Source organism: Suricata suricatta, chromosome 5 (assembly GCF_006229205.1).
Source record: "Suricata suricatta isolate VVHF042 chromosome 5, meerkat_22Aug2017_6uvM2_HiC, whole genome shotgun sequence".
In the NCBI taxonomy this organism is placed as follows: domain Eukaryota; kingdom Metazoa; phylum Chordata; class Mammalia; order Carnivora; family Herpestidae; genus Suricata; species Suricata suricatta.
In genome coordinates, this window is record NC_043704.1 from 114,256,653 (window position 1) to 114,278,457 (window position 21,805).

At 51.0% G+C, this 21,805-nt stretch overlaps 1 protein-coding gene and 2 long non-coding RNA genes across 3 annotated transcripts; 1 reads left to right on the plus strand and 2 right to left on the minus strand.

The window, feature by feature from the left end:
- The first annotated feature begins 54 nt into the window (after nucleotides 1-54).
- ZIC4 (Zic family member 4) lies at nucleotides 55-19,540 on the plus strand. The gene is given in 7 exon segments (XM_029940092.1): nucleotides 55-85; nucleotides 1,697-1,867; nucleotides 1,869-1,889; nucleotides 3,072-3,156; nucleotides 9,195-9,812; nucleotides 14,356-14,680; nucleotides 16,686-19,540. Coding segments are annotated over 6 exon segments (1,194 nt in total). The 5' UTR covers nucleotides 55-85; nucleotides 1,697-1,723; the 3' UTR covers nucleotides 16,687-19,540.
- Nucleotides 10,945-13,581, minus strand: LOC115292159. Its single transcript, XR_003908829.1, has 2 exons — nucleotides 12,358-13,581; nucleotides 10,945-11,405 (listed from the first exon to the last, which is right to left on the minus strand). It is a non-coding gene; the product is annotated as an uncharacterized LOC115292159 (long non-coding RNA).
- LOC115292160 lies at nucleotides 17,934-20,720 on the minus strand. The gene is made up of 4 exons (XR_003908830.1): nucleotides 20,233-20,720; nucleotides 19,777-19,890; nucleotides 19,346-19,427; nucleotides 17,934-18,222 (listed from the first exon to the last, which is right to left on the minus strand). It is a non-coding gene; the product is annotated as an uncharacterized LOC115292160 (long non-coding RNA).
- Nucleotides 20,721-21,805: the final 1,085 nt, after the last annotated feature.

Sequence of the window (21,805 nt, forward strand, 5' to 3'; positions counted from 1 at the left end):
GCGGGCCCGGTGTGCCGCGGGCCCGGATCCTCGCCCTCGCGTACCCTGGTCCTGCCTCAGGAAGTTGACCGCTAGGATCCGCTCTGTGCGTGTGGCTGGCCATGGGTTCGGGACTTGGCTTTCTCCCGGATGCGAATGAGGGCTACGACCAGTTTTCTGGGGAACAGGCCGCAGCCGCCTGGAATTCTGATCTTAGACATTTAGACATCTAGGGACACAGGAAATTTGGGGCAAGTAAGGCGAACACAGAGTCGGGCTGTGAAAGAAAGCTAAGACTGCCTCAAAGGCTTGACCGGAAAGTTTGGAGTTGATGAATGAGGTTGGCCGTCCGTGGGGAAGGCTGGGAGGCAGCGAGGTCTTAGGAATGGAAAAGGGGCATTGAAGGGCTGTACTTTGGCTGGCACTGTCTGCAGGAGGCTCCCTATGGATTCCAAGATCATATTTCTACCCACTTTCGAACAGCATTGGCCTCAGAGAGACTCAAGGCAAGGCACCAACTTCCTTTCCTCTCTCTAGCTGCTGGCAGGTAGGGGTTTGGGGGTGCTCAAAGAGACAGTTAAATGTCCCGGCTGGTCCTGCTGGTGACCCACTAATGCATCCTCTACTCTGAGCACATGAAGGTCACCCAGTCTTCAGCCCGAAGCCGAGGAAACCTGGAGCTCCTTCCCAGAGCAGAAGAAGGAGAGGAGAGAAGGCCGTCACACAGCCCAGCCTTGTCCCTGTGCTGAAGGGCCTGATAGAGGGGAGTCAGGGAGATGTCGGTGCAGCTGGCAATAGCAGGCGGCGTGTAGAAGCCAGGAGCCTTTTTGGTTTTGGCTTGAGAGCTCCCTGGCAGGCTGAAGGGCCTCTGCTCTGCACCGTCCCAGCTGAGCTGTGGCCGAGAGGCTGGCATGCCTGAGCGCCTGTGGGTTAATCAGTGCGAGGCAGTGTTCATGGCTCCTGGACTAAAATCTCTGGCTTGGGAGGCAGGCTGTAGGTGACCTCTGACCTTGGGCAGGCTTGAGCAGTCTAAGGCAACCCGACAACCTTCAGCCTTGGTGTTCCCCCAAAGAAAAACAGTGTCCCTTGTGTGTATCCACCAGCCCACCTGCTTGACTCTCCCCCAGACCAATTAATTACGGCAGTTGGCTGGCACCCTTTCCTTTTCTCAAGGGGTGAGGAGGAAGGTAAATTCCAATGTCTCCAGGTTGTGCTCCTGACTCCTGGTTAAGTAGTCACGGGAGTGTGCAGAGACAAACCAGGAGCAGTCATTTGAGGAAAACTTAGCCAAGCATTTTCAGAGCTTTTGTATCTCCGGTTTGGTGCGAAACTTAGGTCTAGGGGCCCAGGGATTGTTCCCATATTCTTTCACCCCTCCTTCAGCACGATAACTGGCTTTCGAAGCGGCATCAGAGTTTGAACCAAAGGAGGAGGTATTTACCCTTGTTCCCTACTCCAGCTTGGTGATGGAGCTGCTACAGAGCCGCTTAAGGTCCCAGTTGCCAGCCCAAAGTCCAGCCTCTGCAGCATTTGTTTGCACGCCTGTGGGTTTGTAATGCACAAAAGACTGCCAGGATCTAGGGGGTAGAAGTGACCAAGGCCTCTTAAGCAGGGAGGGACTTGGGCAGCATTGTGGGGGGATGAGGCTCTGTAGGGAAACTCACACCCATTTCCCTCTGAAGCAAAAAAATAAATTCTACTAATTCCAACCAACCAGGACTTTTCCAGTGCCAGATAGCCTGCCATGAGGAAATTTAGAGCGAGGATGCCCAGCATGCCAACCTTCCATAGGAATGTAAAGTTGGGCCCCCATTCTTTCCTGATGTGTGCAGGAAGGAGCTTATTACTTTTGGGAACAGAAGCCTTTTGTTTAGAAAAAATTAAAAATAAATAAAACGCTCTGGGAAAAGGTGAGTCTACCCACTCCCCCCCATACACCCCCCCCCCTCAGATTTGGACCTATAAAAGAAGGGAGAGGAAGGAAAGGCAAAAACACATTAAGTCAGTTCAAGCCCAGTTTAGGGGTTGAGGGAGAGAGAAAGAGATCTTTGAGCATAGAGAATTCGGAAAGCCTTTGAGACAGCAGAGCCCCATTTGGATTTGGCCTGTGGTTCAACAAGTTAAACAATCGCTTGTTCTGCGGGCTGGAGTGTCAAGACAGGCAGACGTCCTCAGTGACAGAGGGCGTGCTGTGTTTGTCCAGCCTGAGACCCTTTCAATGACTGTTTGTCTTTCTAGGCCAAATTGAGGGTTGGGGCTGGGTGGATCATCTCTCTTTAGCTGTTCCACTCTCTTTAGTGTTGCCTGACAGGTGCAAAGGTCCCAGGATGGGTTTCAGACTTTAAGATGACCAAAGGCTTGGTAGCATTATCCACGAAGTTAATTTGATAAGGGATGCAAATATTGCGGGGGAGGGGGGAGGGGAGGGGGTTGCAGTTTTGACATTCTTAACTAAGAAATGGAGCCAACCAGGACCAGATGATAGAAATGATACCTTTTTTTTTCTATCTGGTGAATTTTATATTAACTTTAAAAAATTCAGCCAATGATGATTTCCAAATGGGTTTGGAGGTAGAAGCCATGTGAGGATAAGGGTCCCACACCACTATAGGCAAGATATGCAATACCACAAAGAAATTTCTCTCTTCTCAATTTCAATATTTGTACCTCAATTTTTAATCTGTCAACCTTCCAGAGGACACCTAGCTCTTCCCATTACACTTTACTAAACTCAGTAAACTTAAAAAAATGGGAACTTCTCATACATTAAATTCAAATTCAAGAAGGTAGAGGCATTTGAACACCAGCTGATGTTTAAATTCTGTCAAGGGAAATCAACAAATGAGTTTCACAAAATTGTCAGGTAAGAAAATGATTTTTAATATTTTGTATCATGAAGGATATATTGTTTTGCAACGGTAGCTCCCAGCAGAGTCCTTTCACTTTTAAATTTGGAAATGGTTTAAGAAAGACTGAAAGACTCTTCAGATCAACACTGTTTTTCACTCATACATTCAGGCTACACAATCTTACCATACGAACACCTATGAAATTGTTTAACTAGTGACCACCTCTCTTTTCTTCTCAAACAGGCTCAAACTCAGAAAATGAGATACAAGACTTCCTTGGTCATGAGGAAAAGATCACGGCTTTACCGGAACTCCCTGAAAGAGTCCAGTAAGTTAAAATCCTCTTTTGAATATTGGCTTTCTGAAGTTATTTTTTTAAGTGGGAAGTTTTGTTTTGCCTTGTGGTTATGTTGAGTTGTGAGCTTGGAGATGTTCCTTGAGTTCCCAATGAAACTGAGAACAACACCTTGGCATTTGATGCATTTGCACACAAATCAGTGACACAACATCCCACCAGCAGCCAGCTAATCCCCCTCAATGCCTACTCATCTGGACATTCTAGAATTAATATTTGACGACTCTCTCATTGAAACAACAACCCCTGACCTTCTGCAGCTCCACTGTCACATTATTCTATGACATATTCATCTTGAATTCATTTCCAGACGATTTGATTGGAATGAGGTTTGACATGTATTGGCTTCCATGAAAGGAGCAGACTTTGATCTTGGTGATGGGGTTTACATGATATGCATCATCTTTACCAGGGACACCAGCCTTCTGCAATGTGGCGGCAACTACGTTCCCACAATGTGGTGTCTGAACAGGGAGTGACTGACAGCCGCTCTGTCAGGAATACCTTCATTGTGAAGAATTTAATTTAATATTCCATTTAGAATAAGCATATGATTTAGGGTTGGGTGTTTTCCCTTCCAGGCGCTTCTAGTTTTCCTCATTTCAACCACACCACCAGCTGATGGTTGCCTCCAAGGTATTCCCTTGTTGGAAGGAAAAGCAACCTTCTTAACAAAAGTTAAATGGACAACTCAGGAAATGGCTTTCTTCTATTATTTTGGGATAATTTGATGGCAGAATTCTCAAGAGAGATGTGCTTATTATGTAAATTCAGTTGTTTTAATCCCTCAGTGCTGTTCTGGAAGATCCTCTGACCATGTTTCTTAATCTTTTGTCAAAAGATGTTTAGCAGAACCCTTGCTTGGAAATTAAATTTTTTCCAAGTATATTTTCTTTCATACTCAGTTCCATTAATGATGATTAAAGCCCAAACTTCCATAGCAGAAGAGAGGAATATCTTTCTTTATCTCCAAAATCCTAGATCTCATCTCCTTTGTACAATTTGGGCTGGGACATACAGTGGGCTCCTGGGGCTTAAGTTATTATTTTTTTTCATAAGACTAGAGACAACCTCTCACTGCAGGCATCTACAGTCTGTCTGTGAATAGCCTATAAAGAGATTTGTTCCTTGTTTGGGTTGGTAACCTGGCTAGAAATGGGAAAGAAAGGATTGAACAAGTGACTGCAGACCTAGATGCAAATATTCAGACAGGAAGGTTTGTTCTTGTCCAAGCTCTGTGTGGTGGCCCTCAGCTCCTGGGACCCTGTTCTGAGCATAACCTGCAAGAGATAATCATCATTTAGCATTGCTTAAAAGATCAAAGTGGAAAAATAGCCTAGCTATTGATCTGAAACCTCCCCCATTTCTTTCTTTTCCAAAGGAGAGAGGTCAGACATTCCCCTATTTGAACCAGTGATGTGACGAGCTCTGGCAGATGGTAGGGCCACCAAATGTCATATTTCTATACAGCAGGACTAAAAAGTCACTTTAGTGTATGCTGTTGCTTTGGCGGGGCTGAGGTGAACAAAGGTGCTTAGGGCAGGATTCTGGACACTGGATGGATGTTTGGCATCTGGCAGTGGAACTTGCTCCAGACAGGCCCCTACAAAAGCCTCCAATGCTTCTTTGAATTCTGCTGAAGATCTCTGGGCTGCAGAATGTGGTGTGTTGTTCTTGTTTTTGTTTTCCTGCAAATCAAGTAGGAAAGCGAACTCAACAAGACTGTTAACTCCCAGCATGGTTAGAATAGAATGCTCCAGCCAAGCATTTGGTATTGGGAGTCAGTGTGGTGAGATGACTTTCTGAAAGAAAAATTTTGAGCACCGCTGAGGAACGCCACTCCTCAGCCTGCCCTATCAAGTCAATGAAATCAGGACTCCTTGATACCTGGCACCGGAAGACTCAAAGAAACCACTCTGAACACTGACATATGCCTGCCTGCCATCAGTACCACACCTGTCATCTGTGGTTACCTGGATGCTGCTTTGAGCCTTCTTTCAGAGATATGCCTTGAAGACCCTCATGTAATTGCCCAGAGTTCCCCGTGTACAGTAGTGGGTAAATGGATTTTTTTCCTTCCTGTCTTTGTCCCTGGGAAAATGTCCCTCTGAGAGAATTCCTGGTCCCATTTCTGTGTTTAGCCAACGTGTGAGCCATGTGGCTCCAACGAACTTACAGGCAGCCTTATTGACCTGCAGGTCAAGTAATCCCTGGCTACTCAAGCAGCATCTACCCAGGATGGGTCCATATGTTTTCAGTACTTCAAGAGAACGCTGCATCTGGGAAGGAGCTCCATGGGGCCAGGTTACTGTCGGTGAATTTGGCTGAATCAGGCCTATCTGCCCTTTCGCTGTTGGCACAAAAAGCCACACACATGTTCAAAGTTTTTCAAGGGTAAAGTTAGTAAGAGTATGTAGCATACAAACAGTCTACAAATATAAAACCTCTGCTGCTTATCCCTAGAGTCTATGGCATCAGTGCTTACAGCCCTGGGGCCCACAAACTTGAAAGGGAAAAACTGCATCTTTATTTTCACCATTTTCTAATGGATAGTTACATGTTTCTTCTAATACATATATGTTGGTAACAAAAACAGGATGATTAGAGTCCACAGGCCTCACAAAACTTCCAAAAGGGCGCATAGACTAAAACAATTTAAATACCCCTGTTCTCTGCTGTTATTCAAAGCTTTTGATGGAGGTGAGGTCACAGTGTATATATTAAGTGTATATATTTTTGTGCAAATCAGAGATGTAATGGAAGCAAAAGTGAATGATGAGTTTGACAAACATCCTGAACAGTAGGTTGTAGATCATGTAGGTTCAGGTGGAAAAGAAAATATTTTTTATTGCTGGACCACTGCAGAAGTATCCCTGCACTTAGGTCTGAATGCTACAGGAAGAGTTGACTAAGCTCTATGTTGCAATTTGGTTAGGAGAAGCAGCTGGGCAAGGGGTCCCAGGGAGGAACACACTCCTTTTGGGTTTGGGGGATTGTGTGTATATGTGTGTGTTTGTTTTTGTTTGTTTGTTTGTCTTTAGGAGCCCTTCATGGGTTCAGCCCAGACTTGCCTAGACAACTGCAATATTCAACAGACATCTGAGCAGTGAGGAGCCTTGAAACCACTCACTGAGACTAGGCCTGGCCATCCCAAGGAGGAAGGGAAAACAGAGTGAGAGATTGAAGAGGAGGCTTCTGTGGCAGAAGGGTAAATCCCAGAATGTGAGAGTATGGGAGGACGTAAAAGCCAGGAATGAGACAAATCCTCAAAGTCTAGACTCAACACTATTTACAAGTCCTTGGTTTGCAGAGCAGAAGGGATTTGACTGTCACAAGCTCTCCTTCAACGTTTCCTTTCCTTTCGTTTCCTTTGTTTCCATTTCTTCTCTGTTCTGTTCTTCTCTTTTCCTTTTGTTTTTTCTTTCTTTCTTTTTTTAATGCTAACGCAGCATCTATTGGTTGCGTTGCTTAAGCTCTTCCGGCTGGCCAGAGGAGCAAAAAGACCTGGACTTGTCAAAGCCGAGGGAAATTGTGGAAGTTAATCCCTTGCTAAAATGCAGCCCGAGCGAGGAACAATGCATTAAATGAAGAAGGTCTCAAAGAATCTGCCAGCCATTATAAATAAGTTAATTGTTCTAAAAAATTTAAAAGAAGCCCCTTTTTTTCCGGCCCAGGAAATGCATAAGAATAGTTTTTGGTGCTGAGGATGAGGGTGGGGCAGCTCAATCAACTCAGAGTCAGAGTTCTTGCAATCTGTCTAAACTTCTCACCTCGGCTAGGGATAGGGGATCTTTTTTAGAACTTCTCTTAAAAATCCAAGCTTTTCTCTGCTTTGGGGGCCCTTTCTATGGCCACTAGGGAGGCCCGAGTACAGAAGTTGGCATTTTTGGCTTCAGAGAGCAAGGCAGGCCTTAGGGCGAGCAGCCCTTTAAATCGCCAAGCTGTGCAGCCAGCCCTCGGCGGTCGGCAGCGCAGACAAAGGACACTCCCCCCCCCCCCCTAGTTCAGGCGGTGCTAGGCTAGGCCGAAACTGAAAGGTTTATTTCCGCCCGCCGACCCCCACCCCAAAACGGTGGAACCTCAGCCTGGGAGGGCGTCCGGCGAAAGGAGGCCTTGGGCCCGCAGTCCCTTTCACAGTCTGGGCTGGGACACTTGGCTTCCACTCTACTCAGAGCCCTAGGGATTAGACCGGATAGAGGCAGAGACTCCGGCGACGGGCAACAAGTGGAGGCAGCCGAAAGTGGAAGTGATCGCGGTCCCCTTTCCCGGACGCTCTGTTTGGCAGCAGGGGACGGAGCTCCAGACCTCTAGGTGACAGAGGAAGCCGGGGGCGGAGGTCGGGGGTGAGGACCTGTTTCTCCTTGCAGCGTGCCCTTCGCCTCTGTTTCTTGGCCAGCCGGCCCGCAGGGCGAAGGGGTTTGTGGCCGAGAGGATTCTTAGCCCCTCTCGGGAAAGTGGCGCGGGTTCGAGGCCAGCCTCTCCCAGGTCATCGCTGCCTCAAGCCCACTCTGGCTCTGGTCAGGCCCGGATTCTTGGGTTTAGGGGTCTCCGAGCGCCCCTTGAAAGGAGGGACTGGCAAGACTAAGTGGAAAGGATAGAGTGGGGAGAAAAGAAAAGGGGAGGGGAATCCAAGGAAACGAGAGAGAGAAAGAAACGAGGGACACGAGAAATTTCGGCGAAAGCGAGAAAATAAAATAATAAAGCTCAAGGGCAGCTAGCCTCAGAGTTTCCTCCGCTCCAGGACGCATAGTCCGCAGTCCCTGGATACAGGCCCCTGCCTCCTCTGGCTCCGGAGACAAACCCACCGAGCAGGCCACCATCCCCGCGCACCCGGTGCTGCCCCGTCGGCAGGGCTGGATCTGCCCGTCCAATAACCCGAGTACTTTACGTAAGGCGCAACACCCCCTCCTCAAAGTCGTGGTGAAAGAAGGTATAACCCAGCCCCTCTCACTTCCTGGAGCAGTGAGGCAGAGCGGATCTATTCAGCTTTCCAGAGAGGAGGGGGAAGGGGCTCAAGAGCAGAGAAAAGAAGCCGTGCCCGGGTCAGAGCGCATGAGCAGTAGAAGCGAGAAATGTTGGGGGTAGGGTGGGGTGGGGTGGAGAGGCGCTGGAGCCGGAGTGTGTGTGTGTGTGTGTGTGTGTGTGTGTGTGTGTGTGTGTGTGTGTATCTGTATCTGCGTGTGGCGAAACCTGTCATTGCTGACGTCGGGCCCGGCTGCGGGCCAATAGGCGACCTAGGCGATTGTTCCTCTCCGCCCGCCCGGGCCGCGGCCCCGAATCTCTATTCACTTCCTCACGCGCCCCGCTGCTACCTCTGTAGTGTACGGGATTTCAAGTAGGCATTAAAGACCGAGGGAGGGGGGAACACCCCGAAACTTGAGGGGGAAAGAAAAAACTTTGCCTAAGTTGTTTTGTGGTGGTTCTTTGCCCTCCCTGCTGTCAGGTGACTGGCGTGAGCGGCCTGACCTAGAGAGCTCTAGGGAGCCCCGGCTAGGATCCAGCAGGCCGCCCTCTTCAAGCAGAGCTGGGCACTGAAATTAAAATATATGTCTGGGGCGCTTCCGCACCACCACCACCTAACACATCACCGCTTCCCTCACTTCCATTCCCCCGCAGGGCTCCGCGACCCCCGAATGCTCCAGGGAATTGGCTGCCAATGCGCTCTTGGGGCGCAGGTCGGGCCCCTCCGGAGCACAGCCCAGGGTGCCCCAGCAATCCACAGACTCAGCACTGCGCACCCCACTGCCCCTTCCACCTGCCCCGCAGCCTCTATCCCTCTCCCGCCCATGGAGCGGCAGGGGGCTCTACCGAACTGCTGCCCAGCTGGTCCGCAGTGAAAGTGCTTGGCCTCTCGCTGTCCACTCCGTTCGCTGCTGCCTCTGTCTGGCTCCGGGTCCCGGTGCTGACGGCAGAGGCCGTGGTGTGGTTGGGCTGGGCCTGCCCCCCGGGGCCGGCTGGAATGCTCGGCCTACGCCGCCCGTTCTCACGCGCGCTATTTGTCTCCACAACAGGTAGCAGCTCCGGACACCATGGCCCCCAGCTTACTGCCGCCTCCAGCCCCTCGGTGTTCCCGGGCCTTCAAGAGCAGCCACCCCAGGCCTCCCCCAGCGGCACTTTGAACGGACTCCTGCATCTGGGGCTCCCTGGAGACATGTACGCGCGGCCTGAACCCTTTACGCCGGGACCGGTGGCCCGCAGCGACGCCCTGGCAGCTGCCGCGGCCCTGCACGGCTACGGGGGCATGAACCTGACCGTGAACCTCACGGCGCCCCACGGTCCTGGCGCCTTTTTCCGATACATGCGCCAGCCGATCAAACAGGAGCTCATCTGCAAGTGGCTGGCAGCCGATAGCCCCGCGGCCCCGCGCCTCTGCTCCAAAACTTTCAGCACCATGCATGAGCTGGTCACGCACGTCACCGTGGAACACGTCGGCGGCCCGGAGCAGGCCAACCACATCTGCTTCTGGGAGGAGTGTCCGCGCCAGGGCAAGCCCTTTAAAGCCAAATACAAACTTGTAAATCACATCCGCGTGCACACGGGCGAGAAGCCCTTCCCCTGTCCTTTCCCGGGGTGTGGGAAGGTCTTTGCTAGATCAGAAAATCTCAAAATACACAAAAGAACTCACACAGGTCAGTATTCTACACCGTCTGTCTCATGCAGACCCTCTGGGGGAGCAGGCGGCCTCTTCTGGGCCCTCGGGGCTGGATTTCCTCAAGTTCCATCTGGGTGGAGGGGGGCTATCTTGGTATTTCCATGACTCAAGTCCATAAAATATTAATTACGCCCTTCTTTTAGAATCACATAAGTTTCCTGAGGCTGTGTGTGGGGAAGATAGCAAGTGATTTCTGCTCTGTGGGAGGGGGCGAGTGTGAACATACTTGGGTCTCTGTGTGTGCAAATGTGTTTGCTGATCGAGTTTTATTTGCAGGTTTTAAAACAGTACTGTTCCCCAAAGTCATAAGACGTACAACCAATTTCATTTTCCTGGTCCTTTTGGAATCCTGAGGCAAGTCCTCTTCTGGTGGACTTGACAACCTGATGACCACCTGAACTGAGGGATCATCAGGCTCTTGGTGTCTTTAGGGTTTGGGGTCTCATGGGCTAACTTTGCCCAGGTTTTGGAGCCTTGGTGACCTGACACTTGGGATGTTTGACAAACCCCTTTGCTTTAGCAGAGACCAAGGAGACTCATCTGCCTTATATGTCACTTACCGAGCTGTTAAGTGAAATGGGGACATGTGTCAACCACATCTGTTAGTTCTAGTTAACAGAAAGAAAAGGATCCCGCTCAAGAGCATGCAAAGTTGAACTCCTCTGGCCAAAGGATCTCTAATTAATGCAACTGCAAGGAGAAAGTTTTCACACTTCCCAGAACAGCATGTGAAGTTACATTAATTAGTTTAGCAGCCGATGTTTGTATTCTCCCTAGCTAGGGTTTTCTCATCCAAATGCCCTAGAAGTTTAAGAAGTCATCATCTCCTCTCCTCTATTTTAGGGGTAGGGTAGGGGGACTGGTGGGGAGAGGAGAAGATAAAATAAGTTCCAATTTGGTGCCCCCCACTTCTCTTACTCTCTTGGCGCTCTACCTTACTCACCTCTCTTCTTGGTGGATATATCAGCAAGTATTAGAGTCAAAGGACTCTCCCAGACTGGGGCTGCTGGGGAAATAAACGTGCAAATCCCGTTTTCTCCCCCAAACCCTGCAATCTTGGGGGAAGGTCCCTGGCAAAGACGCTGGCACAGGTGGAGTCCAGACCAAAGTCCACTCTTAGTTCCCTTTATTTCCATAGAATATCTTGAAATGTACAGTTTTCCCCAACTCTTTCCAGGATCTTCCCCACCCCCTCTGCAAGCAGTTGTTCCCCTTTCCCGCTCTCCGAGTTTTATCCCAGAGGAGGGGAGAAGTGAGGCTCCGATCACCTCCCAGCGGCCCGCTGATTCCAGGAGTTGATGGCCGGTACTGCAAAGGTGGATGCGGCAGTCCTGAGCCAGAGAAGGAACTCATTTTTAGTGGCAGGGTTTTTTGTTAAACAAACAAACTTTTACTGCTCTTTGCCGGCCTACTGTTTGAAGTCCATGAAGCAGAAAATGGTTAAATTCTTCGTGCAATCGACCTACAGCAGAGAAGCAAGTTCAGTGCGCCCGGGCTGGCTCAGGTTTGCTTCTATTCAGGACAGAATTCTAAGTGTGTCCTTTCCACTGGCAGTCCTGATTCATTATCGCTGGAGTTAAAAAGGAAAGAAAGAAAGAAAGAAAGAAAGAAAAAGAAAAAAAACTACTGAGATTCGTCTGCTCCAGCGTTTTTCTCAAACCCCCCTCCTAAGTAATGAAGAGAGAGAGGGGGAAAAAAACAACAAAATGTTTCTCAAATGGCAATAGACCTCACTACAAATTATTCATGAAGACAGTTCTCGATTCAACAGGAAAATAATTGCCTTTTCAAATATTAATGGCATTTCATTTCCTCGAGTCGCGGAAGCGGCGAACAGGAGCTGATTTCTCAGGAGTTGAGATTCTCCCGGATCTGAAGCCTGGGCCTGGCTTCGGAGGCAGCTGCCCCAAGCCCAAGCCGAAAGATTTCATTTCGTGGCGGTCACAACAATCCCGGAACAATGGTGCGGCCGCGAGGGAGACGCGGGGCAGTAGCCGAGCTCCGGCCCGACCCGGCCGCCTGCCCCCGCCTCCTTCTCGGGACCCCTCAGCTGGGGGCTCGCCCCACCTTCCTCAGGCGTCCAGAGAGACAGGGCTGGGGATCCCAGGTAGAGAAGAGACCGCGCCGCTACAGAGATGATCGGTAACCTGGTCCAGCCACAAGTGCGAGAAAATGGCGCCAGCCGAACTGCCCCGCAGCTCCCGAACTTTGTCCCGCGGGCCTGGCGCAGGGCCGAGGTGGAGGCCGCTCTCGGCTGCTGAGCCTCTGCGAGGAGACTCCGGGCCTTTCATGCCTTACCCCCAGGCCCCGGCCGCTCCGCACCGGCTGCAGGGCCCTGGCCCAACCCTGCCGCAGCACGTCCACCCACCCACCCAGGGCGCAGCGCCCGGACACGGTGGGAAGGGAGGAGGCGGGAAGCAGTGTATCGGGGTGGGGATGGGGGCGCAGTTTTAGGCGAGAAGTCCAGGGGGGCTCCTGCAGCAGGGGAGAGGCCGGGAGGGCGCGAGTGGGCGCGGCCTCACCTGGCATCCCTGGGGCCTCGGAACTTCCAGACTGCCCGAAGTGCCATGCTTTTTCCCTCTGCTCCTCGCCTGGGATGAAATCATTGTTTCTGTTTTACGTGAATGTCCAACGAGGTGCTAGCAGGATGGGATAAGTGTGTAAGGGAATATGGGGGGGGGCAGTAAACCTCAAATTCTATTCCTCCTCTGTTCTCAGCAAATCTTGTTTTCTCTTGCAGGCCCTGAATTGCATGGTTCTTGTAAGTAATCTTAGAAAGAAAAGAAGGAAGGGAGGAAGAGAAGTTTTAGTTTTGCAGATGCCAACAGGGATCAGAGGGGAGAAAACAAGGGGCAAATAGGGACACTGATGTATTCTGCATCTTTCTTGTTTTTGTTTTAATAAAATGGTACCAGTGTGCCGAGAAATGGCAGATGCCAGCACCGCCCAGTGTTCCACTGTATTAGCAGTACTCCTGCAGGGTCAGGACGCAGCGACCCGGCGGTGCCAGACCCCTGGGCTCACAATCCGCAGCCGCACGGAGGCGAGGGTTGTGCGCAAAGCTCTGACTCCGCCTGAGCTTCAGCCCGGCTCAGGAATAGGGGCTTTGTTTGCTCAAACCTGCCCCCAACGCACCCATCTTTCCTGGAAGCGGCGGAGAAGCGACCACAAAGGCAGCAGTCCTCCAGCCATGCATCTCTTTCTTAGCCAGACGCCTGGTAGCCTTTCTCTCAACCTGGGGCGCCCGATGGCATCCATTGTTTAAAGCGCCTAGACACTTGCTCCCCACCTTTCCACAGCATCTGCAGCTCCAGCAGGAACCTGGGTTTCCGGGTTCTTGGGGTCCTTTCCACCCCCACATTCCAGCGAATCCAGCCGCCAGCGAGCTCCTGGACTAGGGCTCGGTCCTTGGCGAATATTTCCACCCTAACGCGCTCTCGCGCCTTCCCGCGGCTCTACAGGGCATCGCACCACGAATCCGAACCCCCTCGCGGGTCTACCCCGGCTACCCGCTGGTCCTCCTGGCCTGGTCTGATCTCAGCAGCTGCGCTCCTCCCGAAGCCGCCGAGCTCAAGGGTGCGATTACGCGAGAGGCCTCGCATCCCGCCTGGCGCGGGCAAACCCTGCAGCGCCCGCCTCTCAGCTCAGGCCTGCAGGGCCCCACAGCCGGGTGTGGGTGGTCTGGGGAGGCTTTTCGACCTCTCAAGTCATTTCGGACTGGGAGAGCCGGCTGCCAGCGGCAGCGTCTCCGGGCGGCTGCTGGAGCAGCGTAATAAAATATTATTGCCGGCGCGCGTATCTAGAGGGATCCCGAACGGTTTAGGCAAGATTTGAAGAATGCTGCTAAATGTTTGCCCTCAGGGGGTAGAGGGGAAGGGGGAGGGGGCTCCATTTCCCGTAAAAATCGCGTCTGAAGTGAATCATCGCTCAGAATACCTTTTCCTGCAGCACGAATCCAGGTTATGCACATATCGTGTGCATCGGCTGCGCATCTTTAAATTATTCCATCACCTTGGCGTTTGCACAAAACCTACTTTAGTAAATAATTTGGGCCATGGTAGGGTGTGTGCGAGGTTGACTACTGGGTGGGGTGAGAGATACAGATGTTTGGCTAGAATATCAACTTTAACGCAAACGGATGCTAGCTCCTCAGTCAACTGTTCTCGGACAAAGATACTTCTGGTTCCGAGGGAGAAAATTTGGTGGAAAACAACCAGAGTGGATCCGGATGGAAACTCGACCAAGATGGAGTCTTCATTGCTCCTCCTCCGTACCCTCCCCCGCCCCCCGCTCCAGCCCGGGCGGCAGAGGGGGAGGGGTGGCGGCGCGCTGGAGGAAGCTCCTGGCGCGCTCGGAGCAGGAGAAGGGGGTGCTAGTCCTGAGATGCCCAAAGGAAAGAAGGTTTCTGAAAATCTTCTGTGGGTCTTTTTCTAAAAATGAAAGAGATATTGAAAAGGGTGGTGAAGCCCAACTGGGGCCACGACCCACGCACACTAATGTCTCTGCATTGCCTCCACCAGGGGAGAAGCCGTTCAGGTGCGAGTTCGAGGGCTGCGAGCGGCGCTTCGCCAACAGCAGCGACCGCAAGAAGCACTCGCACGTGCACACGAGCGACAAGCCATACACGTGCAAAGTGCGCGGCTGCGACAAGTGCTACACGCACCCCAGTTCTCTGCGTAAGCACATGAAGGTGCACGGGCGCTCGCCGCCGCCGCCTAGCTCTGGCTACGACTCAGCCACGCCGTCTGCCCTGGTGTCGCCCTCCTCGGACTTCGGCCGCGAGCCCCCGGCGGCCTCCTCGGCGGCGGCGGCGGCGGCGGCGCGTGGCGCCGACCTGAGCGAATGGTACGTGTGTCAGGGCGCGGGCCCCGCCGCAGCCGCTCCCGCCGCACCCCCAAATCCCCAGCCACCACCTGGTCCCGCCGCTGCCGCCACCGCCTCCGGTACGGGGGCTGCTGCTGCGGTTGCCGCTTCCGGTACACTGACTACTTGTCTAGGCGGGCTTACCGAATCTTGAAGAGAGAGTGAGGGAGGTACCCACTAAAAGTTGTTAGAGCTCATTGAATATGCTAAAGTGACATCCATTATTGTAAAGTATAAATATGGTTCCCATATTTATTTCGCAATCACACCCAGCACCCTCCACCCACCCACACCGACGCCTTCACGACTGGGTAGCATGACACCAGTGTTTGGGTGGAAAAAGTATAGAAAGAAAAATACACATTAGGGGAGTTTATGTGCGAACTTGGCAGCTGCAGGCGGTGAAATTAAGACCACAAAGTCCTCTCCTGGTTCACAGAATGAGAAATGTTTTCTTCGAGGCCCCAGGCGGCTCCGACTGTCATCGTCCCTTCCCAGGTTCCACTGGGAGCCTCCTCAAAAGTTCCAGTCGCAGAAGGTGGCAGCGGGAATTCCTGAGCCATTATCTTGCCTATTTCCTTTTACTTCTGCCTCCCCATATTCCCTCTTCCTTCAGCTACCGTCTCAAACAAAAATGCACAAGTCCCAGATCCCAAAATTTCCACCTACTTATATAAAGGAGATAAAAGGGAGAGAAGTTGAAGCACCTACCCTGGGGATCACACACCACTGTCCCAGAGCTGGCCCCAGAACGCAGAAGTATCTGCTCCAAACACTTGTATCTTTGGGATGGGGTCTGAGTCCTAACAACAGAAAATGCAGACAAAGGAGCGCTAGAGGGGCTTTAGAATTCAATGCTCTGAAGCCTCCTGGGAGCAATCACCCTTTCCCCACCCCCCTTCCCATGTAGAGGCGCTGGCTGTGAGATCTTGTGGGTGCTTGGCCCTGGGGGTGCAGAGCAGGCCAATGATTTCACTGAGCCAAAGCCTCCACAGTGAAGGGATCTGGCCTAGGCAACAGTGCCTGGATGAATTTCGTCAATTCTGGGATAATCTTTGTAAAAAATCATACAGTTGTTGGTCTTATTTTTAAAAGGTGTGGGGGGTGCGGGACAAGAGAGATTAACTGCAATAATAAATGTTTCCAAGGCATATATCTAATGGGTCTAGATTGAATGAGTATCTGATATGCTGGGTACCAAGTCCCCAGATAAAGAACCAGATGTTGGGAGCAGAGGAGAGGAAAGTGTGCAAATGTTGCCAAAGAGGGGAAAGATCAGGGCCTGTGTCACATTCTCCCATCCTCTGCAGGGAGGATGAGGCTGCCCCCGAATTTTTGCTAACATGAGCGAGGGGGTTAGAAAGGAAAAAGAAGGATGAAAAAGCTTTGGTAGACCTATCCCAATCCCCTAAGAATTGCAAGATAAAGTAGTGCTCTGGTAGTCCCACCTAGGGGGAGCCCGCTGGATCGCCCAACAAAGTACGGCCCTGCTACTCTGTTCGGTTTGCTTCTACAGTCTTGTCTTCAGCCACCATTAGAGAATTCTCACTCCTGCCCTACAGCCCCACACTTTCATCAGATAAACAATGTCCTAACTGGAATGGACTTGTTTTCATTACCCCTTAAAAAAAACCCAGAATCTTCTGTTAGTGAATCCATTCTTGTGGAAGTGGCCCCGAAATCCCCTCCCCCCACTCCTCTCACCCGTACAATGGAGTCCAGAGGCCGCCTGGCCAAGGGCAGGCGGCCGGCAGCAAACAACTCGTTCCCATCGGGGAAACACCCGCCCCACCGCCAAGGTGCACAGGGCATCTGAGGAACTTGCTTCTGACGTTTAAAAATTCTCCCCTCTACAAATGAGACTCATTTCTTTCCCTTCTATTTCTAGGCCCCGGTTTGCCTTGCACTGCCCTCCAAAAGAGTGAAATAAAATAAAAATGCTTCGTCGGCCCCTAATAGCCTTTAATTTTTCATTTGCTTGTTACAGATGTCCACCGCGTTGCTCGCAAGGTAATCTCGCCCAACGCAGCTGAGCGCCCGCATCTAGCGCCTGCGACATCAAAGGGTCCGCGCACAAAGCAATGTTTCTTCGCCACGGTGCATCTTCATGGTAAGTTAGGATTTCTATGGCAATGGGCAAGTTGCACTGAAATCCTGAAAGGCCGAGCCTGGAGCCCGTCCAGGCTTTTCATTAAGGACATAATATTTACGTCTAACAGGCCTTTTTTCTTGTGTATACAAGTATATATTTTTGTTTGACGCGGACTAAATCATTTTCATTTAATTTCCGGTAAACAAAACCCACGCGAATGGGCACTTGTTCCCGATCATAATAAAAATGGATAATAATGTGAGGGAAGAAAAGGGCCGCTTGAATCGCCGCTCAGCCCCCTTTGTTTCTGCTTTCTGCGGTGATCAGAGGGCGCATTTGGGTTTGATGGCGAGTTTCTAAAGGCGAGGAAATGGTTTGTAAGAGGGGAAAGAAAAGGAGAAAGGTCTAATCAAGCTCGGGTTGTTCAAAGAGTCGGGTTTTGGGGTTGAAAGTGTGAGTTTGACGGTGCATCAGCATGCCGCGTTAGGCTCGCCATGGAAATACGCGCGGGGAGCGGCCGCTTCAAAGGCGGCACACTTCACTGCAGACACTCTATTAAGATACATTTGCGCTGACCTTTGCTTTCACGCCATTTAATACTGTCACTACGTTCTCCAGTATATACTTCCTCTTTGGGACCAACCTCGCCCGCCTTTAGGGGTTCACCCTACACTCCTGTAGGGAGGGGGCGTTTTGATCCCAGGGACGCCTTCAGGAGAGGAGGAGCCGGACTCCGTGCACCTTGACTGCGCCCCTAAAGAAGCGCCAGGGTCAAGAGTAAATAACTTTAGGGCAACCTCAGAAGCTTAACAAATGAGCATTCCCAGCTGGATTTTGTGCACAACGCCTCTCTGCCACTTGAACAGGGTAGAGGCCTGAATTTGAAAGGGACTTGCAGAGGGGGCACACTGGATGAATCTGAGGAGTTCAGATGACGCCTTTGGGACATATCCACTCTGGTCCCCAGATCAACCCATTCTGCCCCCTCTATCCCAGAGGTCTCTTGCAGGCCCCCATATCGTTTCTCCCTAGTGTGGGGCATAGGATACCCTCAGGCCTAGGCTGGCCCTGGGCATGAACTCTAGAGCCCAAGGCCAAGGGGAGAGGGAAGATGGCAGGAAAGTTAGAAGTCCATGTTCCCTTAATTGTCTTGTTGTTTATTTTATCCAAGTACCCCAGTGAATAGGGGAAAAATAAACACGGTGGAAAAAAAAAATCAAACAGTAGAGTCTTCTTTAGTGCCAGTCCTTGTGGTTGAATAAAAAGGATGGTCCGCTTTCTATTGAGCTGAGAAATCTTTGAAGTGGGAGTTATTATCTGAGACATTCCTGCTTGTCGTCCTAACAACGCTGATGAAACGTAAAAGGTTCTTTGTCAGCGATTTGTTCTCCTCTCTGTCAAACTCCCTCTGCCCGTTAGTTTCAAACCGTTTCTAAAGAGATAAAATCAAACTTCTTAAAAAAAAAAATACATGCACACTACATACACTAACTGATAACTTTAGGACTAAGTCCTGCTAAGGAAAAAACAAAAGCAACACAGAGACATCAGGTCCAAGGTCTGTGGAAGTGCACAGATGTTGAGGGGCCCTTTGCACAGGCTCTGGGACATGGGGGAAAGAATGCAGAGAAGGTGGAGGCAGAGGGTACATACCCCAAGCACAAACTGTGTGTCCCCTTCTCTCTGCACTGGTCTGCACTCAGTCCTAGTCAGATCACTTGGATGAACCTCCTTTGGGGACCCCTCAAACTCCCAATATCCTTGCCAAGGCTGCTTGGAGCCTAAGGCTACAGGCAAGCAATTGTTAATATTTCTTGCTCCTTCGAAGACAATCTCTTCTAAAAATAGACCCATTGTGTGTTTCTTCCCCCTAGCAGCAATCAGCAAGCCCTTTTTGCCATTATTAGAAAGTAGAGTGGCTTGAAGGAGAGACATTTTTATAATTTCCTGTTTTCTTCAGAATCTTGGCAATTGGAGTTCGGGAAAGTTCAGTTTACAAGATAGTGTCCTCAAAGTGCATGCAAATACCCTCTTCCCATCCACATATGCAGTTCTTCATTTAATATTGTGCCCAGGAAAGAAATTTTCACCCTGTCCAGCTCTCCCCAAACCTCCCGATGTGGTTTTAAAGGTGGTTTAAATAAATAAGGATGTACTGGCTTACCCACTCCTTATGTGCTGAATAAATGATTTGTAAAGAAGTTTCCCCAAGCTGTAACCCATGCTGTTATTATAGTTGCTTCAAAATGTTGTCTCTTATATTGATTTTTATTTGTTTACTGAAAGTCCCCATATGTTTGTTTATGTTGCTAATTTATGGGGAAATGTAATGATTGCAATGAATGTGAATTATACAGACAGGCAAATATGTTTTGTAATCATAAATTCTCTCTCTCTCTCTCTGTCTCTCTCTCTCTCTCACACACACACACACACACACACACACATACACACACACGAAGCCTGACTGAAACCCTACACTATTTGGTACATCTCTACCCACACTGTTTGTGATTTATCATCTCTCCTCTTAGATCCTTAAATTATGAACTAACCTGAAAGAACAAAGTTGTGATGTATTTGATTGAAAGTGATTGTTGAATGAAAAACATAGTTGAAAGCTGCGGCTTAATCTTGCTGTAAATATGTAAAAATGAATGAAAATCTGTGATTCTCTTCCCCTCCAAAGAGCTCCATTTTGCTACTTTCTTTGGTAATAAATGTTGTGATGTTTCCCTTCCTCTTTTGAATTCGAGTGTCCTGTTATTACTTCAACATCCAGGGAAAGATCTGGGGCCTTCTGAAGCCTCCAGTCCTTTTCCCTGCCCCCCCCCCGCCCCCAGGGCTTTACAGAAACGCCTCTGAAGCCTACTTGTTCAGGACAGCAAAACGGAAGGCCCCACCAGAGCGACCTTTCTGAAGAAGGCCTCCTTCGCCCCCAATTTCATCCCACCCACTCAGGCACTCATCAACCAGTTTCCATTACAGAAGACGGAAAGGTACAACGCTGCTCTCCATGTCTTCCTGGAAAGGTAGCCTTCCCACTCTTCCGACAAGGTGCAGCCTTTCACGAACCACGTCTCACTTCCCAGACAAAAGCCTAGTAGTTGCCGGAAATAAAAACAGGCAAACAAGAGAGAGTGGGCTGGCTTCGCGCCCTGCCTAAGTCCTGAGGGGGTGCCTCGCACACGGTTGCCCGCAGGAGTCTTCCCAGCTGGATCCCACTCCCTCCCGGTGTCGCGGGAGCTCAGACCTCAGGACTCCCTTCAGAGAGCTGCGAAAGGCCAAGCCCTTAGACTGGCTCCAGCCCACAGACTCTTCCCTGGGCCCAGACTGGGATCTTCAGTGGGCTGTAGCTTCGAGTGCGGAAGCTCTTTTGGTCCTGCCAGTAGATGTTTCAGATGTATCTGAGCCACCTGAATCTTCAGAGGCTTGCTCTCACCTCTACTGCGCTCATTGAGCCTGGAGGACTCCCGCGACCCCTCGCCCTGCCGCCCTACTGCGCAGGCGCCGCTCCCGCACCGGCTGTGCCTTGTCTCTTCTAACTGGTTCCTGCGGATCTGGCGGGGGTTGGGGCCTGCTCTCAGTGCAAGGTCACAGCTGTTGGGGTTAGGGCGCTAGGGCTCCTTAGAGAACACCTTAGAGAAGCAGCTCTTGGGGCAAAGGCTGCGGTACCGAAGAGGAGGTTGGGGGAAGGACCCCGGCTTGCAAAGTCGATAGGGCGACGCGCGGGTGGGAAAAGAGCGGCCACAAGGGGAAGGTCCCAGGGGCCGCCAAGACCCGTCCGAATCGCTGGGAACCGAGAGGGAGCCGGGCCATAGGGTGTTAGTACTGGGATTAGCGCCCCCTCCCGTCCCTCTCGAGGAAAAGTCCCCCTCCTCCGGCTCAGGGACAGGTTAGAGGGGCTGCCTCCCCTGCCGCTTCCGTCACCCCGACCCGGCCTCCTGGAGAGAGCGCTCGTTGAAGCCGTTTCACCGACTGAATCGCTGCGCTGGGCCGCAGTGGGGGTTGGGGAGGGATCTCGGGCTCAGCGCTTGGCTCTGTGCGCAAAGGAGAGCCCAGAGCCAGGCCTGCCACCTGCCCTCCGCGTCCCTCTCCGGACCGCGCTGTGCCGCGAGGGCACCGGGGGGTTTCGGCTCTAGCCATTCCTGGGAGTGGAGGGAGAAGAGAGTGTGAGGAGGGATGGCTGCCCTTGGCATCTTGCTGGTCATGCTCGGCAACACCTTAGCAGCCCTTGACGCTAGGAGAGCTCAGACTTCCTTCCAGAAACCATTATTTGTTGGCAGAAAGTTGAATGGTGTAACCTTTGGCGGAGGGCTGAATTCACTGGTCCCCGAGTGCCCTTGATTAGCTTCACCCTGGGAGACAAACTCACGTGTCCTCTGGGGGTTACCCACCTCCCGCCGCGCAGTGGCGACGTCAAGAGCGGTTTGGGGTGTATCTTAGCCACCTAGTGATTTCCACCGAGGCTTTCCTCCTTCGTCCTCCGAGTTAGAGCACCGGGTAAAAATTTCTGGCGTGATGGGAAGACTTTGGCTAGGAGCCAATCTCTCAGGTTTGCTCATCTATGGCCTGTGCCCCTGGATAAGTGCTGAAACCTCTCTGTCCTTCAGTTTCCTCATCTGGTAAAATAGAATTTAAAAAGACTCTCCTTGGGGGTGGGGATAAATAAAAATAAATAAAACGACTCTTGTTCACTTTGGTTGTGTGGTTTTTTTTGAGCATTAAATAAGATAATCCTTGAATCATTTAACACCGACATGTTGTTAAGTGCTTGTTGTTAATGATATTATTATTACTTTATGCGACTCTGACTGTGACTTTCAGACATATCCCCTAGTTCCTCCCAGAATTAGATCTCCAGATTTTACCAGAAAATGTGGTATTGCCAGGGGCCTCAAGCTCCGTAACACGGTGTGCCTCTCCAGACAGCCCCCAGGCTAGAGGAGGGTTTCAAAACCGGGTGAGGTAAAGTTCTCTGGGAGTTCCAGAGTATGATGCAGACAGAGACATAA